At 36.7% G+C, this 18,518-nt stretch overlaps 2 protein-coding genes across 2 annotated transcripts in view; both read left to right on the forward strand.

The window, feature by feature from the left end:
• LOC126426981 (uncharacterized) overlaps window positions 1-18,518 on the forward strand; it is a 635,564-nt gene that overhangs the window by 201,224 nt on the left and 415,822 nt on the right. The window contains exons 2-4 of the mRNA XM_050089139.1: window positions 9,073-9,362; window positions 12,601-12,849; window positions 15,784-15,858. Of these exons, the coding sequence (XP_049945096.1) occupies window positions 9,340-9,362; window positions 12,601-12,849; window positions 15,784-15,858 (347 nt within the window). The 5' untranslated portion in view covers window positions 9,073-9,339. The remainder of the gene's footprint in view (window positions 1-9,072; window positions 9,363-12,600; window positions 12,850-15,783; window positions 15,859-18,518) is intronic.
• On the forward strand, window positions 5,306-6,029 carry LOC126426982 (uncharacterized). The gene is made up of 2 exons (XM_050089140.1): window positions 5,306-5,605; window positions 5,704-6,029. Exons 1-2 carry the CDS (start codon window positions 5,332-5,334, stop codon window positions 5,838-5,840), a joined length of 411 nt encoding a protein of 136 aa, XP_049945097.1. The 5' UTR covers window positions 5,306-5,331; the 3' UTR covers window positions 5,841-6,029.

Here is an 18,518-nt window from a genome sequence, read left to right on the forward strand (position 1 = left end):
GACAAAGACAACAATAAAAATAATCTGAATGTATGTTGTGCTGCACTTGCATTGTGTGTGCAGCTGTTGTTCACTCTAAGTATGTGGAATGTTGTATACAACCAACAACCCTGTGATACCAGTTGTTTGTCAGCCACTAAGTTATTATAATAAAATTTTAGAACAAAACATAGTAATCATTTGTCACTCAATCTTCCAAAGGCTCATGAAAGCATTCAACAACAGCCGCAAAGGTTTTCTGTTATTTTCCTACTAATATATTCTGACAGGAGCCAACACAATTTTAAAACTTTAAGGTCCATCCCTTATATATGTGGGACAATGTGAGTGTGATGAATAAAGGTTTCCATAAATTACTGCAACTGGCCACCTTTTGCATTATTTTTTAATCTTTATTTACCATGACTTGTTTTGTATCACCATCATCAGATGGTACATACTTATTGCATGTTTGCAGCATTGTTGGAGTTAGGCATCTGTGGCCAGGTGTGAACTGCACATACTTCTCACCACATTCAATGTGCACATGTTTCGTTCTCCCATCTTGCTATAACTAAAGGATCCACCTACGTAAAATACACCATTTTGATAGAAGCGGACCAATGATCCTTGGAACATAGTATTATTTTTAAGTGTTCAAAACACACACAAACCATATCCAAAATGCAAAATGAGTCTATATAAAGGGATCTCTGCTGTAACTATTATAAAAGTAAAGTGGCATAACTGAAGGTCATGACTTGAATCACGTGTTTTAAGTAGTAATGTCATCAACGTGGTGTACACATCCATTTCAGAAATGTACAATATGGTGACCACGAAGTCATTACACCAGCGAGCAAACATGAATAACATGTGATATTTAACACCAGCAACAGAATGAAACTGAAAAGGCTAGTGAATGAAGAAGAGGGTTCCTGGTGGGGACAAATGAAATATATGACAGTAAGAACAATGATATCACTACAAAACAAATATTCACCCAATAATCAAGTGCACAAAATCCTTAAAATTTAACACAAACGAATTGCAAAAATGATAACTATGTGTGTTGTAATTTTTGCATGGTCTATAAATCTCAAATGAAGCCCACAATACCAATAACCCATACACAGCTCAGAAACTTAACACCACAATTTTCACCTGACCTATGTATTTCCAAAAAAGCCCTCCATACCAGGAAAAAACATACAACTCTAAAACATTGTGTTGTGAATTTTACTTCAACCGTATAGCTCAAACAAAGCCCTAGATACTGTGAACTGGCATACAACTTCAAAACTCGATGACACAAATTTCACTTGACCAACATGGCATCAAAATATGAAACCCACTGTACAAAAAACCACATCTCAAATTCTAAAATCCATTATCCACACTTTCACTTACTCTGTCTAAAACAAAGTCCACAATACAACAAATGAAACCATGCTCACATGACTAACTCCAGAAATGATTTCTTACAACGATGGTACATCAATAGCCATGATACCTACCAAACACAATCCAACACAATTATGACACTCTAACAAGGAACACTTGAAAATTATGGAAAGTTGCATCATCACTAATTTACAAATACATCACCAGTTTCAATATACACAAACAACTATAGTCAAGAAACTCATACCATATACAGAATATAAAACAAAAAACACAGAAGTACTTAACCGCCCCCCCCCCCAAACACACACACACACACACACACACACACACACACACACACACACACACACACACACACACACACACACACACACACACACACACACAGAGAGAGAGAGAGAGAGAGAGAGAGAGAGAGAAAAGAAGTAAAAATCCAAAACTGTTCACCATCAGTCCAGCTAACTGTAGGAACTCTAACACAACCATCATATAGTCACCCATTGCAACATGCAATCACCTACTCATAAATATCTGTATCTTATACACAAATGAAGAACAAAGAAAAATTTTACTCTGAATCCATCAGCCATACTATGCAAATCCAAAGTAACTCATCAGAATGCCAGCACAAATTCTTCCAATACCTATCTGAAACAATCAGTTCATGTCAAACAACTCACCAACAAACATCCAGCATGAGATAGCGGCACCAAATACTACATCACACCATCTAAAAACACAGACAGACTCAAAAACATCCACCCTCACCATGACATTACACACCACATTACAGTTGTGTCATGCATCTCTGCAAATGGGTGTAGTATCAGCATCTGATCTTGTGTGAATAACCTTATGTTAGCCTCAGGCAGTAAATAGTGATGAGACAATGACCGCCAAATAGCAATAAAAGAGGAATTAATTATCTAGAATAAAGTTTAATTACTGTTGGAACATTTGTTCATAGTGTTCGCCTTCTTGGTACAACCTAAAAATGTCAGTACTGCCTGCTTTGCACTTAGAAGTCCTTCTCCCTGTACTGGCCGACAAACAGGACAGACAGCATACTTTTATTCAGTCTGTCCTATAGCATTTTCTTTTTAGGCAGCACACTTAAGATCTAAAATTTTCCATTCTAACACCGAAATTCTTATGCTTACATCCTAAACCCAAGCTCAAATAAACCCAATACAACACTTTACACTAAGCACATACACATAGACTACCAGGGTGACTATCAAACACAACAAGGTGGCATCTACAAACACAACCAACCAATAAACTCCGCGCCGTAATGATGTTACAAACAACACCCTTACGTCACGCGGCAAGGAGGCGGGTGGAATCGGACACTTCCATAATCCCACCACCTCAACTGACGATAAAGAGAAACCTGACATCTAAAACTGTAAAACAATCCTATGGCACAGAAGCAGCAATTTCAACTCTCGATATATCAGTGACAGATTCATATAAATCGTCAACACAGACCTGCTTTGACAATTAAGAAGTTAAATTAAGTCTAGTTATTTGTGTCTAGAAAAAGCTTGTGGAGTATCAGAATGTGGAGATTGCTAGATTCCGTGCAAAGCTATTACAGGACAAGAAAAGTGCCTCTCATTGTAAGTACAGACAGCAACAGAAACTGTATCAGAAGGATCAGGTGAAGGACAAACAAATTTTTAAAACTATAGGGTCCCAGTATTTAAAAAAGAGTTGCCCTTGACTTGTTGTTAAGCCAAATTAGCATGACATAAGCTGTTTTATCTTTCCATCACTTCCATGTGGAAGGGATACAAAGTAAATGTGGGATAAGAGACAATATGTTCCACCTTTTACTGCAGAAGGTACAGCATTTCTGCGATACTGATAAGCTAGCACAAATGTCACTGGACGAAAAGTCTCTAATGTCAGATTTAAAGTATCGCAGACTTCTGACAGTGTTACTGACCTTGAGGGCTTGGGGTTTACACTCGCAGTATATTTCTCCGTTTACTTGGCAGTTGCTTGTCCCACTTAGAATAATATAAAGATGAAGGTCGTATACTTGTGGCAACAGGCAACAATGACTGAAACACAGTACGCCTACGGAACGACAAATGGGGCGTCAATCCCTTTTGCATGTAGAGTTGTCTGTGCTTCTTAATGTGTGAATCTATCCACATGGTACTGGTATTGGTCCAAAGAGCTGCAACAGAGAATTTTGAGCAGGAGAGAGATTTAACTCTAGAAAGGGTAGTGTGAAAGGTTTCTTTCAGTTTTGGATAAGCAAACTGAAATATGTGGACAAAGAGATAGGTGGTGAATTAGTAATTATAGAGTTAGAAACTAAGTTGCCTCAGAAAGTTAGAGAATTGTTTGTACTTGCCCCTAGGGGTAATATTAGTGATTTTTTGAATTGTGTTGATAAAATGGAGAGGGTGAAGCCCTCAGTGGAAGATTGTAGGAGGAATTTTGTAGATAATAATCAATCAGGGAGAGTGTTTCAGGTAAATAGGATGAACAGAACTAGTTCTAGTAGAAATTTGAGGTATAGAAATGGAGGAGAAGATGGCAATTCTGGATCAAACCATTTAAACTATGTAATGCTCCAGTTTCAGATTACGCTAGAGCAGGTAGTCATGAAGATCCACATGTATATAAATGTGGTGTAATCACAGTTAAGGGTAATGTAAATGATAGTAGCAAGACAAGAGTAAATTCTAATTCTAGTGAGATGTTGAATGATGGTGCATGTTGCTATGTTTATACTGTAAAAGGAGAGGAGGAAGTTACTATAATAAAACTAAGTGATGAAACAGAGTGCGTTGCTGTTGCTCAGGATGTCCAAAGTATAAAAATGGATGGTAAATTTTTAAGAGAACATGAGAAATTCAGGTGTTTTGCTTTGTGGTCCAATAATGGAAACAAGGGTCAACTAATTAGCCAAGTATTTGAGGAGAACGAAAGTGACAGTGGGTCTGGTTCTGACAGTAGCTGTAATGATGATAGTAGTGATAAATCCAGCAGTGATGAGGATGAGGTATTTGAATTTATAATTATGGCAATGTGTTAAGTAAAAAAAGAATAAAGGAGGATAATATTAGGCTTAATGAAGAGTTAGAGTTTGAGAGTGGTAATGAGGATGAGACCCATGCTATCTGTCATTTTACTGTGTCTGATAATTGTTTTGGTAAGCAGGATGATAGTTTTTCCAGGGAAAGGACTATTGAGAATTTGTTGTATGAAGAAGATCACATAGTAAGTGAAAAGGAAGTGTGGCACGCTGTGATAACAACAAGTGTACAATGTATACATGTTAAGTGTTTACTGGACAGTGGTAGTGACTTGAATGGCACTTCACAGGCATTTTTTGGCTCTATTAAGAACACAGAGGGTATAGTAGTGATGCATGTTTCTGGAATAAAAATTATTAATGCAACTGGTAAGCTATCAAGGAGTGTGAAATGATAGGTACAATTAACTAGAATAGGCAGGATAGCTGTAGGAGTGCAATTTCTTGGTGATTTGAAATCTCAGCATTGATGTAATTTTTGGGACTCATTTCTTGTACAAATGGTGCATAAATACTGATTTTGCTAGTGGTAAGTTTAATTTTAAGTGCAATAGAAGTAGGTAGGAAGTATCATTTTGGGAAGGGATGGGCAAGTGTGTGCAATCTGAATTAGATTTGCCATTAGGAGTTTTGACTACTGGGCAGGTTACTGAGGACGACGAGGAGGAGAGAGTAAGGTTGGAAATAATAAAGGGAGTTGAGGATATTGGAGATGTTGCAGATAATCAAAAGGAGGAATTAAAAGCACCAGTAAGGCATTTTCAGACAGCCCATGTTTGGTAAAAGATTTTGAGTGTAAATTAAAATTTAAGGATCATGAACCATTTTTCAGAAAAAAATATATTATTCCATTTTCAGAAAAGGAAGCGGAGAGAAAAGAAATCCAAAAGATGGTCTCATGGGGGATTATTAAAAGGTCAACCAGCTGGTATAATAACCCACATGTGGTTGTAAAGGAGAAGAATGGTGGAGTCAGGTTGGTTCTGGATGCCAACAAGTTACATGAAATCATTGTAGGGGTGAGTGATACACCAGCTAACATAGACGACATTTTGCAAAAGTTCCATGAGTGTAAGTTTCAGACTCCTTTTGATTTGACTTGTGGCTATTGGAATATCAGTTTGGCCAAGGAATCTAGGCCATGTACAGCATTTTTACATGAAGGTAAGTGTTGTACTGAGGGCTATGTATAGATGAAGTACAAAACTAAAATTAAGTAAATCTGAATTTGTAAAGAAGGAAATTTCATTTTTGGGTCACAGGATTAACAAGGAAGGTATACATCCTGATGCAGAAAAGTTTGCTGCCATTGCAGATTTCCCACACCCCAAGAACAAGAAGGATCTTAAAGCTACATATGGCTTGTTTGGCTTCTACCGAAAGTTCACATCAGATGTGATTTAACTATACTTGCCTTGGTGTTTTGTTGAAACAGAATGTGGTGTGGGATTGGACAGAGGAGTCAGAAGATGCATCTCAGAGTTTGAAAAAGGAATTAGTAAATAATAAGATGCTAGGACCTCCAAATTTTTCACTGACTTTCTGTATGCAAGTTTTTGTGGTTTGGGGATAGAAATTTTCCAATTGAGATGGGGGCTGAACACAAAACCATTGCTTTTGTTAGTAGAACATTACGACCACATGGAAAAAAAACTATTCCATTTCAGAGTTAGAGGCTTTGGCAATTAAATTTGGATTTCAAAAGTTTGAGTACTATTTACTTAGACATAAGACCATAGCATATACAGATCATAAGGCTTTGAATTACCTTCAGAAGTGCAGGCAGAAACACACCAGGTTAACTAGGTGGGCTTTGTATTTCCACCAATTTGATTTGGAGGTAAGGTATGTAAAACAATATTGTGCCTGATGTGTTATCTAGGTTGCCAACAGGGAAGAAGGATACTGACAGTAGTGAGAACCATGAAGAACAAGTAAGGTTCCTTTATTTGCAGGGAGTGAAGGACAAGAAACTTAGAAAAATTTGCAAGCAAATGAGAAGGTAGCAGAATGAGGGTACAAATTTAAGGTTGGTTAAACAGTATTACTACATTCCAAAGGTGAAACAGTACTATACTATACACAAAGGGTTGTTTTTTAGGAGGAAAAATTTGAATGATCAGGACTGGAAGTTAAGCTTTCCTGACCAACATGTTGATAAATTTATTGACTACTTGCGTGAGAGTTCTGAACATTATGGGATCAGGAAAATAGTAGCTAAGATACAGGAGAAAGTAACATTTAACAACTTGTGGAGAAGGGTTAAGGAGAGACTAGAAAGATGTGATAAATGTCAGAGAGTAAAGACAACTGGTGTGACATCAAAAGGCTTAATGCAGTCTGACCTTCCTAGTGAACCTATAGAGGTTATAGCAGTTGACCTTCTAGGAGCATTGCCTCCATCTACAGGAGGTTGAAAGTATATTTTCATTGTTTTGGACACATTCTCAAAATATGTAAAACTGTATCGAATTAAGAAGGCAAATACTAATACTGTAATGGAGAAGTTGACATCTAATTACTTTTGCAATGTAGGGGTACCAAAATCAATTTTGTCTGACAATGGCCCACAATTTATTTCAGAGAGGTTTGAACACTGTATGGCAGTACACAAGATAAAACAAAGATTTCTACCTATTTTCCACACGGTAACAAGAGTGAAAGGGTTATGAAGGAAATTAATAGACTGTGAAGGACTTACTGTAGTAAGAAACACACTGCTTGGGCAGTCAAATTCGACATTTTGAAAATATTATCCACATTTTATGGAACAAATCAACAGGATATGCCACATATGAACTTATGCTCAATGAGAAACCCTGCAACATCATGAGAGCAGAAGTGGATTTCCCTCAGGTAAGACAAAAAGATCAAATTGACTAACGAGATGATGAAAAAGAAAGCAGCAGGAAGGAAGAGAAGGAATGACAAAGGAGTGAAACCAGCAAGTTTCAGAATATGCAACCTTGTCCTCATGAAAACCAAAGAAAAATATAGCAAAGTAAATGAGAAGATTAAGAAGTTTTCGCATGTGTATCATGGTCCTTTCAGAGTGGTACGCATTGCCCACGACAACTCTTATGAATTGGCTTACTCAAAGACTAACAGGATTTTTTGATTAAAGAATATTATTGATCTGAAACACTATGTATTGCCAATTAGATGTTTGAGTATTGACCCACAACAGTTTAAACCGTTTCTGAGCTTGGGTAGTATCGATTTTGTTAGGAGAATGGAGTGTGCATTGAGACAAAAGTAAGACCTACAAACAAGTAGAGGGTTCGACACTCTGTGTTGGATTCATTATGTGGTGATAGTGCTTACCCCAGCCTTTTGTCTAATTTTTCGTTTCCTGAGGCAGGAAAACTCTTCTCCTATGATATATGTAGTTGATAAGTGAATCAGAAACATTCTATCTTTGACTTTCATGTGATTTTGTACAGAAGGATACTTTAGTATAGGAATATTTTGGAAAAGGTTTCTCCAGTGTTATCTTTGTAAATATTATGTTGTGTTAGTGATAAGTAATGGAATCATAAGAGCAAGGAAGAAAGGGATTCTGGTGTTACAAAATATGTTGAATGTAAATTCGAACCACGGTTAAAGAATTTCTGTCAAAGGGGTAAGGTAAATAGAAAGAAGGTGTCAGCACATGTGGAGGAGAAGGTGCAGATTATCTGAAAACTGTAATTAACATTTGGAGTAATCAGCTTATGTGTGAAGTTAGTATAACTTGGTGCAGCAGCAGAGGCCATATGCAGCATAAACCATCTCGAATACTAGGTATTAATATTAATTGTGGTATAATAGAAATGTTTGTGTTCAGCGAAGTCAGTGTATTGAGATAACTATCTACTTACAGAAGTGTGTCATGGTACAGCCTTGTCTAACATTAAGGAAATAAAAATTTAAACTTAGTTACCTGGAGTAATGTTTCTGGGGAAAAAAGCAAGATTTGTATGTATATCGCCATTCAGACTAGAATCTCAAGCAATTTGATGGAATACAGTGAAATAATAGTTTTTCTAAGTGATAATCTTGACTGATCAGTAATGGGAGCTTAACAGAAAGAGAAATACATTAGTGACATATTAGTCATATAATGCTGCATCATTGGATCCGTAGCCTATCAAAAACTTCTATTTTTTCTTAGGAATTATGAGCTTAAAGTGGTAGTACTCGAATGAAGAAAAGTAATTTTGCTGATTAACTGATAACTGTGGTGCTAGAGTGATGTGAATATTCTAAAAAGGTCAACAATTTGGTAACATTTTGTGATTTTGTGCAGACTTAATTTTCTGGTTTAATGGCAGTAGTACTCAGAGTTGGGTGGAGAAGTAGGACAATGACTGGATCAAAGAGTTTTCATTCTAGTGGTAGTTATGTCATAGTGACTATTCTTTTTCATATTGTATCTACTGCACATTTTGAGTTTTTGCTAGAGGTAATGTACGTATTTTGGACATCAAGATGATGAGTCCATAAATGATGTGAATTGCAAACCAGGTCTTGGCCTTTGAGTGAGTTTGTAAATGGAAAAGAAACGCAAATCTTTCATGTTTAAACCATTTTGGACAGATTTATGAGCTAGAGTGATGTTTTGTAGTGTAATATGCACTTAATTTTAAAAGTTTTATTTGTCCCCACCTTTTGTACTATAGTCAATGTTAGTGCTAATTATTGTGATGTTATGAGAACTATGTAATGTATTTAATTATGAAGTAATGACTATCATTTGCCATTAGAGTGAAACATTTTTTTCCTTAGACTTCATTAGAAGTAAAAGTGAATGTACTCAAGTATGGTACTTTGTCTAATTTTTTCATGTACTGTGGCGAGGAGAACCACTTCCAAGGAAGCTGACAGCAGTGCATTTCCTTTCTAACTGTCACTTGGACATGCTGATGGCATGGACAACTTGGTGAGAAAAAGTGTTAAATCTCATTAAAAGAGTGAAAGTGCTTGTACAAAATACTAAACATTGGAAAAGTGAAATTTTCTGTTTGAAAATGAACTGCAAGGTGCAATCCAATTTAACTTTTGCAACCTATAATAAATTATTCATTGAAGCAAGAGAGGACTTTTATAAAATGATATGTATCTTAGAATGTAATGTTTGTTTATATAAACAGAAAACCACTTATGATGATGATGCCTATTTTTATTAAAAATATAATTTGTGGTATTTTGTGCCGATGTACAATACACCATATGTAAATATTTCATATGGGGATTTTCATATGGCCAGTTCATATAAGTTGTTGTTGTTGTTGTGGTCTTCAGTCCTGAGACTGGTTTGACGCAGCTCTCGATGCTACTCTCTCTTTTGTACAGGCTTCTTCATCTCCCAGTAACTACTGCAACCTGCATCCTTCTGAATCTGCTTAGTGTATTCATCTCTTGGTCTCCCTCTATGATATTTACCCTCCACGCTGCCCTCCATTACTAAATTGGAGATCCCTTGATGCCTCAGAACATGTCCTACCAACTGATCCCTTCTTCTAGTCAAGTTGTGCCACAAACTTCTCTTCTCCCCAATCCTATTCAATACCTCCTCATTAGTTATGTGATCTACCCATATAATCTTCAGGATTCTTCTGCAGCACCACATTTCGAAAGCTTCTATTCTCTTCCTGTCTAAACTATTTATCATCCACATTTCACTTCCATACATGGTTACACTCCATACAAACACTCTCAGAAACGACATCCTGACACTTTCATCTATACTCAATGTTAATGAATTTCTCTTCTTCAGAAACGCTTTCCTTGCCATTGCCAGTCTACATTTTATATCTTCTCTATCTCGACCATCATCAGTTATTTTGCTACCCAAATAGCAAAACTCCTTTACTACTTTAAGCGTCTCATTTCCTAATCTAATTCTCTCAGCATCACCCAATTTAATTCAACTACATTCCATTATCCTCGTTTTGCTTTTGTTGATGGTCATCTTATATCCTCCTTTCAAGACACTATCCATTCCGTTCAACTGCTCTTCCAAGTCCTTTGCTGTCTCTGACAGAATTAGTGTCATCGGCAAAAGTTTTTACTACTTCTCCATGAATTTTAATACCTTCTCCGAATTTTTCTTTTGTTTCCTTCACTGCTTGCTCAATATAGAGATTGAATAACATCGGGGAGAGGCTACAACCCTGTCTCACTTCCTTCCCAACCACTGCTTCCCTTTCATGTCCCTCGACTCTTATAACTGCCATCTGGTTTCTGTACAAATTGTAAATAGCTTTTCACTTCCTGTATTTTATCCCTGCCACCTTCATAATTTGAAAGAGAGCATTCCAGTCAACATTGTCAAAAGCTTTCTCTAAGTCTACAAGTGCTAGGAACGTAGGTTTGCCTTTCCTTAATCTAGCTTCTTAGAGATGTCGTAGCGTCAGTATTGCCTCACGTGTTCCAAAATATCTACAGAATCCAAATTGATCTTCCCTGATGTTGGTCTCTACTAGTTTTTCCATTTGTCTGTAAAGAATTCACATTAGTATTTAGCAGCCGTGACATCAAAGTGATAGTTCGATAATTTTCGCATTTGTCAACACCTGCTTTCTTTGAGATTGGAATTATTATATTCTTCTTGAAGTCTGAGGATATTTCGCCTGTCTCATACATCTTGCTCACCAGATGGTAGAGTTTTGTCAGGACTGTCTCTTCCAAGGCTGTCAGTAGTTCTAATGGAATGTTGTCTACACCTGGGGCCTTGTTTCGACTCAGGTCTTTCAGTGCTCATCTACATCCTCTTCCATTTTCATAATATTATCCTCAAGATCCTCTATATACTCCTTCCACCTTTCTGCTTTCCCTTCTTTGCTTAGGACTAGGTTTCCATCTGAGCTCTTGATATTCATACAAGTGGTTCTCTTTTCTCCAAAGCTCTCTTTAACTTTCCTGTATCTTACCACTAGTGAAATACTTTTGTCCTCTAGCCATCCCTGCTTAGCCATTTTGCACTTCCTGTTGATCTCATTTTTGAGACGTTTGTATTCCTTTTTGCCTGCTTCATTTTCTCCTTTCATCAATTAAATTCAATATTTCTTCTGTTACCCAAGGATTTCTACTAGCCCTCGTCTTTTTACCTACTTGATCCTCTGCTGCCTTCACTACTTCATCCCTCAAAGCTACCTATTCTCCTTCTACTGTATTTCTTTCCCCCATTCCTGTCAATTGTTCCCTTATGCTCTCCCTGAAACTCTGTACAACCTCTGGTTCTTTCAGTTTATCCAGGTCCCATCTCCTTAAATGCCCACCTTTTCGCAGTTTCTTCAGTTTTAATCTACAGTTCATAACCAATAGATTGTGGTCAGAGTACACATCTGACCCTGGAAATGTTTTACAATTTAAAATCTGGTTCCTAAATCTCTGTCTTACCATTATATAATCTACCTGATAATATCTCCAGGCTTCTTCTCTGTATACAACCTTCTTTAACAATTCTTGAACCAAGTTTTAGCTCTGTGTAAAATTGCAACAGGCTGCTTCCTCTTTTATTTCTTCCCCCCAATCCATATTCACCTACTACATTTCCTACTCTCCCTTTTCCTACTACCGAATTCCAGTCACCCATGACTATTAAATTTTCATCTCCCTTCACTATCTGAATAATCTCATCATACATTTCTTCAATTTCTTCGTCATCTCCAGAGCAAGTTCGAATATAAACTTGTACCACTGTAGTAGGCGTGGGCTTCGTGTCTATCTTGGCCACAAAAATGTGTTCACTATGCTATTTGTAGTAGCTTACCCCCACTCCTATTTTTTATTCATTATTAAACCTACTCCTGCATTATCCCTATTTGATTTTGTATTTATAACCCTGTATTCACCTGACCAGAAGTCTTGTTCCTCCTGCCACCAAACTTCATTAATTCCCACTATACCTAACTTTAACCTATCCATTTCTCTTTTTAAATTTTCTAACCTACCTGCCCTATTAAGGGATCTGACATTCCACACTCCAATCCATAGAACGCCAGTTTTCTTTTTCCTGATAACAACGTCCTCTTGAGTAGTCCCCGCCCGGAGATACGAATGGGGGACTACCTCCGGAACATTTTACCCAAGAGGACATCATCATCATTTAACCATACAGTAAAGCTACATGCCCTCGGGAAAAAATTATGACTGTAATTTCCCCTTGCTTTCAGCCGTTCGCAGTACCACAACAGCAAGGCCATTTTGGTTAGTGCTACAAGGCTACATCAGTCAATCATCCAGACTGTTGCCCCTGCAACTACTGAAAAGGCTGCTGCCCCTCTTCAGGAACCACATGTTTGTCTGGCCTCTCAACAGATACCCCTCCGTTGTGGTTGCACCTACAGTACGGCTATCTGTATCGTTGAGGCATGCAAGCCTCCCCACCATCGGCAAGGTCCATGGTTCATGGGGGGGTTCATGTAAGTATAACATTCTACACACAAAAACATAACATACACACAAAAATATTAAATAATAAATCTCCTTATAAAAACTACACCACATATGTTTTTCAATTTCATATAAGTATAAAATTGAAAAACACAAGTAGTGTAGTGTTTTGTAAGGAGATTTATTATGTAATATTTTTTGTGTGTAGAATGTTAAACCCACTTTCTTGGGTCACTTGTGATCATTGAATTGCCCAGATAGTTATTTGCAATATCTATCTAATCAATCCAATGAAGGAATAATGTGACGAAGCAAGCTGGGATCTCTTTACTTGCTCTCTTGTTTTTCCATCTGCCTCCTTAAATTCATTCTTAATTTTTGAATAGTTACTGTTAACATACATGGGTATAATCTGCATTTCCATAAAAGAGAAAGGTTGGTCCTCAGTCTAAAGGAATATAGCTGACCAGGTATAATTATGTGGTTAGTTTTGTGTATGTAATTAATTTTCTAATTTATTCTGACAAATCCTAGTTAATATCTGTTGCTACAGAACATTATAAGGTGAAATTAATAATTGTTTCAGGACTTGGATTCTACTGTTGACTTACAAACAAATATAAATTTTGTAGTAGTTATAAAAAGAAGAACTAATAGCATTCATAAATATTTGTTTAGGTCTATTCAAAAACATATTAGCAAAGCCAGCCCTTAATTAATTCCAAAATAATTACCAGAGTTGTCAAAAGTATTGTTTGTATAACTATATCAGCTAAGTTCATAATTTAAATAAATAATTTGGCCTAACCTTTGTGGTAGAAGGAACTGTTATAAAGAAGGAATTTTTTGATGTACTCAGTTAAATGAATGAGTGACATTTTGATTGTACTTTCTGTAACTTAAACATCAAACAATGTGTAGTTTTAGTGCCTATTATTGTGAGGATATATAAAGGAGTTATTTTTTGTCCTGGAACAGGCAGGCTACGGCTCATCTTTAAACATGAAACATGTACCAGGTAGATTAACAACAATGCATCAACTTAACATTGGAATAAGTGTAGCACAAATAGGCCAAATTTTAGAAAAATCCGTGACAATGTCTGTTTACTTTATTTGAAAAATAGTGTCACATGTACCATATTATTCTGCAAGAACTGTGAACTGTGTTGTTTGGTTTTTACTGCTCATACTTGTTCAACAGCAAACTATTGTAGCAATATGCATAAGGGAACAATTGACAGGAATGGGGGAAAGAAATACAGTAGAAGGAGAATGGGTAGCTTTGAGGAATGAAATAGTAAAGGCAGCAGAGGATCAAGTAGGTAAAAAGACTAGGGCTAGTAGAAATCCTTGGGTAACAGAAGAGATACTGAATTTAATTGATGAAAGGAGAAAATACAAAAATACAGTTATTGAAGCAGGCAAACAGGAATACAAACTTCTCAAAAATGAGATTGACAGGAAGTGCAAAATGACTAAGCAGGGATGGCTAGAGGATACATGTAAGGATGTAGAGGTCTATCTCAAGAGGGGTAAGAGAGATACTGCCTACAGGAAAATTAAATAGACCTTTGGAGGAAAAAGAACCACTTGCATGAATATCAAGAGCTCAGATGGAAAACCAATTCTAAGCAAAGAAGGGAAAGCAGAAAGGTGGAAGGAGTATATAGAGGGTCTATACAGGGGTGATGTTCTTGAGGACAATATTATGGATATGGAAGAGGAGGTAGACGAAGATGAAATGGGAGATATCATACTGCGTGAGACTTTGACAGAGCACTGAAAGACCTGAGTCGAAACAAGGCCCCAGGAGTAGACAACATTCCATTAGAACTACTGACAGCCTTCAGAGAGCCAGGCCTAACAAAACTCTACCATCTGGTGAGCAAGATGTATGAGACAGGCGAAATACCCTCAGACTTCAAGAAGAATATAGTAATTCCAATCCCAAAGAAAGCAGGTGTTGACAGATGTGAAAATTACCGAACTATCAGTTTAATAAGTCACAGCTGCAAAATACCATTGCGAATTCTTTACAGACGAATGGAGAAACTGGTAGAAGCTGACCTCGGGGAAGATCAGTTTGGATTCCTAGAAATGTTGGAACACGTGAGGAAATACTGACCCTACGACTTATCTTAGAAGAAAGATTAAGGAAAGGCAAACCTACATTTCTAGCATTTGTAGACTTAGAGAAAGCTTTTGACAATGTTGATTGGAATACTCTCTTTCAAATTCTAAAGGTGGCAGGGTAAAATGCAGGGAGTGAAAGGCTATTTACAATTTGTACAGAAACCAGATGGCATTTATAAGAGTCGAGGGACATGAAAGGGAAGCAGCCTGCCTAGTTAATATCTCTGCTGAATTTTATTTTCCATCGGTATCTTGTCCTTGCTTGTTCTTAATTAAACACTAATTTAGCAGCGTCCTGGGGGGGGTCTTATATCATGTTCCTGTACAACTGCCCCACACTGTATGTGGACATGTTATGGTGACATACAGTGTTGTTCTTTTGTTTGTTTACACTTGCTGATAGGTTTCCACATCCTTTATTTGTAGGCTTCCCTTATTTTATTTTTTGGAATGGATATGTCAGCTTATCCTAAAAATTCTACAAGAAATTAAAATATTATACTCATAATATATCAGTTCATTATATATTTTAGTTTTATGTGTTAACAGTAATGTCCAGATTGCTTCATTCTCACTGCCATGTTGTGCACTTGTGCACTGTCTGATTCGGTGGCATGAAACAGTTACCAATGGTCAATATGCGATATGCTACCGTTGCACATGTGTGCACTAGTTTTCTTGGTGTTCATGTCATATTGAGTGCTACACTTTCACTTGGTTGCCATGTATCAAAGAATTGATGTGGCATTCGTCTTCATTCTGTGTGCAGTGAGTGTGTGCTTATTGTTAAAAATCTGACGCTATGGCAGAATGTATCCATTTTTACAGCCCTGGCGTCATTACTACCCATTGCACTCGAATTTTCAGCGAAGAGAACCCCGACCATCAGCGTCCGTTGATGAGGTGAGTATCTGCCAAACAACTTTAGTTCACTTCTCCATGTATAAAGCGTTGTGAGCCATGATACTAATTTCATTGCACATGCATGTTCATGTCACCAAACTTGAACATGCACTTGTTAAAAGACACATATAGCCATCTCTAACACATTGTATAAACCACTTGTCCTTGAAGTTCATTTCTTCATATAGATTTTAGTTTTCAACAAAAATTCATACAAGTATTTACAACAATACACGTAATATGATAGCTTATACCTATGGGTGACATTCCATCCATTAGTTATATTATGAAAATAAAATTTTTCACTAACTACAGTTTGCTTGTTGATTCAACTAATTTTTGATTAAATCACATATACAAATTAATTTCATATCACATTTTGATACCACATTACAAGCATATGATACATTTCTGCTTCATTTCAAAGATAGACTCTTATCACTTATGGGAGCTCATTTCCTTCTTATTTAGAGGAGGAAAAAGAAAAGAACATTTGAAATAGGACTAAAACATCATGCATTGTTGGCCCAACTACTGGTTCAAGGATTTATGAGGAAAGGTTACTCATAGAATCATAAACTAGTTGCTAAGGAACTTTGGTTCATTGAAATAATGTGTACCGACTAATCATTGACCAAGTGTCATGTTGTTTCTTCACATGTTAGTGCTGTTTACTACAATCCGAGTGTAGCTTAGTGTGAAATCTAATGTTTTCACCATTGTAGACTTATCTTTCTTCAGTACCTGAAACTGTCATTATTCAAGCTTTCATGTGACATGATAAAAATTAACTGGTTTTTGTAAAAATCTCCTGCTTAATTGAGTATGTGTACTCTGCAGTGAATAGGTAGTGGCACTTGTCATGGAAACATACTGTGATGATGCGTATTTCATTTTTTCATTCACCTATGACCTTTACTGTAATTATTCTTATAACTAAATTGTTTACTCGATGTGTGGCCAGCCGGCCGGTGTGGCCGTGCGGTTCTAAGCACTTCAGTTTGGAACCGTGTGACCGCTACGGTCGCAGGTTCGAATCCTTCCTCAGGCATGGATGTGTGTGATGTCCTTAGGTTAGTTAGGTTTAAGTAGTTCTAAGTTCTAGGGGACTGATGACCTCAAAAGTTAAGTCCCATAGTCCTCAGAGCCATTTGATGTGTGACCCATTTCTTCATTTGGAACCTGTTACTCTCGCAATGCAATTTTCTTCTGCACCGTGACGGTGCACTGGTCTCTGAAAGAAAATAACTTAAAACTAATTTAAAATTAATTGCATTTCATAGCTGGGTGGCCAGTGATATATTTAGTCATTGCATACGTCTGCAGATATTTCCATACTTTGCTTCAATTCATGGATTTCATAGATTTTCCTCTATTATGTTACCTATTATGATAATTCATTCTGCAAATAAAGTTATTTGACATTTCTTACAGTATTTTGTCATTAGTCCTTAGCAGAATTTTATGCTGATAAAGAACACTTTCCTGATATATGTCTTTTGCATGAATTTTTCTACAAAATCATCTGTATTTTTTTATTTTGTAGTCATGGACTTGACTGTTTAACACAGAATGTTCATGTCATGCCTTCAGAAAACATATACTTTCATAAAGATAAGTATATGATAGGGTTATGATTTTTAGTTCCTTAAAATTTTTTTGCATGTATCGCGAAATATGGGAGAGAATGTCACAGAAATGATACAGGATTTGGGCTGGAAATCATTAAAAGAAAGGCGTTTTTCATTGTGATGGAATCTTCTCACGAAATTCCAATCACCAACTTTCTCCTCCGAATGCGAAAATATTTTGTTGACACTGATCTACATAGGGTGGAATGATCACCACTATAAAATAAGGAAAATCAGAGCACGTACGGAAAGATATAGGTGTTCATTCTTTCTGCTTGCTATACAAGATTGGAAGAATAGAGAATAGTGAAGGTGGTTCGATAAACCCTCTGCCAGGCACTTAAATGTGATTTGCAGAGTATCCATGTGGATGTAGATTCTTCATGTGTCAACTCTTTTATTATTCTTATTGCTCTCTTCTGATGTATAAATGTGTGTTTTCTCAGACTGTTATTTTCCAAAAAATATGATGGCATATCTTACTGTGCTATACATGAGTGCAAAGTGTGAACATAACACTGTATTAACATTAGGATTTTTTTAGCATTCTGAAAACATAACGACATTTCTGTATGTTTATTCCAGATTAAATTTTCATCTAGCCATACTCTTAAAATTTTGAATGAAGAGTTTTCTCTGTCTTACACTGCCCAAGTAAAGATGGTTAATGCAGAGAACAGCAAAAACTATAGGCCTGTTTCACAACTGTTAGTATTCACGAAACAAAAAAAAAACAAATCAATCATGAAAGATATGCCAATGAATTATATAGACTAACTCAACCTTTTAATCAAAGCACAGTGGCTAAATATCACTTTGTAAGTGATCCATGCTACACAGTTAAAGGTTACTTAGAGGGCTCAGAGTAGTTGCTCATAAAGTGAGGGACAACTAAATCACCCTGTCACATTACAACACATGACAACAATTAATACTATTACAAGAAAACTATTGTTTATAGTGTGTGGCAGTAATGTTTTGCCATTCTCCTGAACTCAGTATCTCACTGATCATGGGGGTTTGGGGGGG

The sequence above is a fragment of the Schistocerca serialis genome, chromosome 11 (assembly GCF_023864345.2).
Source record: "Schistocerca serialis cubense isolate TAMUIC-IGC-003099 chromosome 11, iqSchSeri2.2, whole genome shotgun sequence".
Taxonomy (NCBI): Eukaryota; Metazoa; Arthropoda; class Insecta; order Orthoptera; family Acrididae; genus Schistocerca; species Schistocerca serialis.

Coding starts and splice junctions, on each gene's coding strand:
- LOC126426982 (XM_050089140.1), top strand. CDS start 5,332: ATGGTCTCATGGGGGATTATTAAAAGGTCAACCAGCTGGTATAATAAC. Junction 5,606..5,703: donor TACAGCATTTTTACATGAAG/GTAAGTGTTGTA, acceptor TTTGGGTCACAG/GATTAACAAGGAAGGTATAC.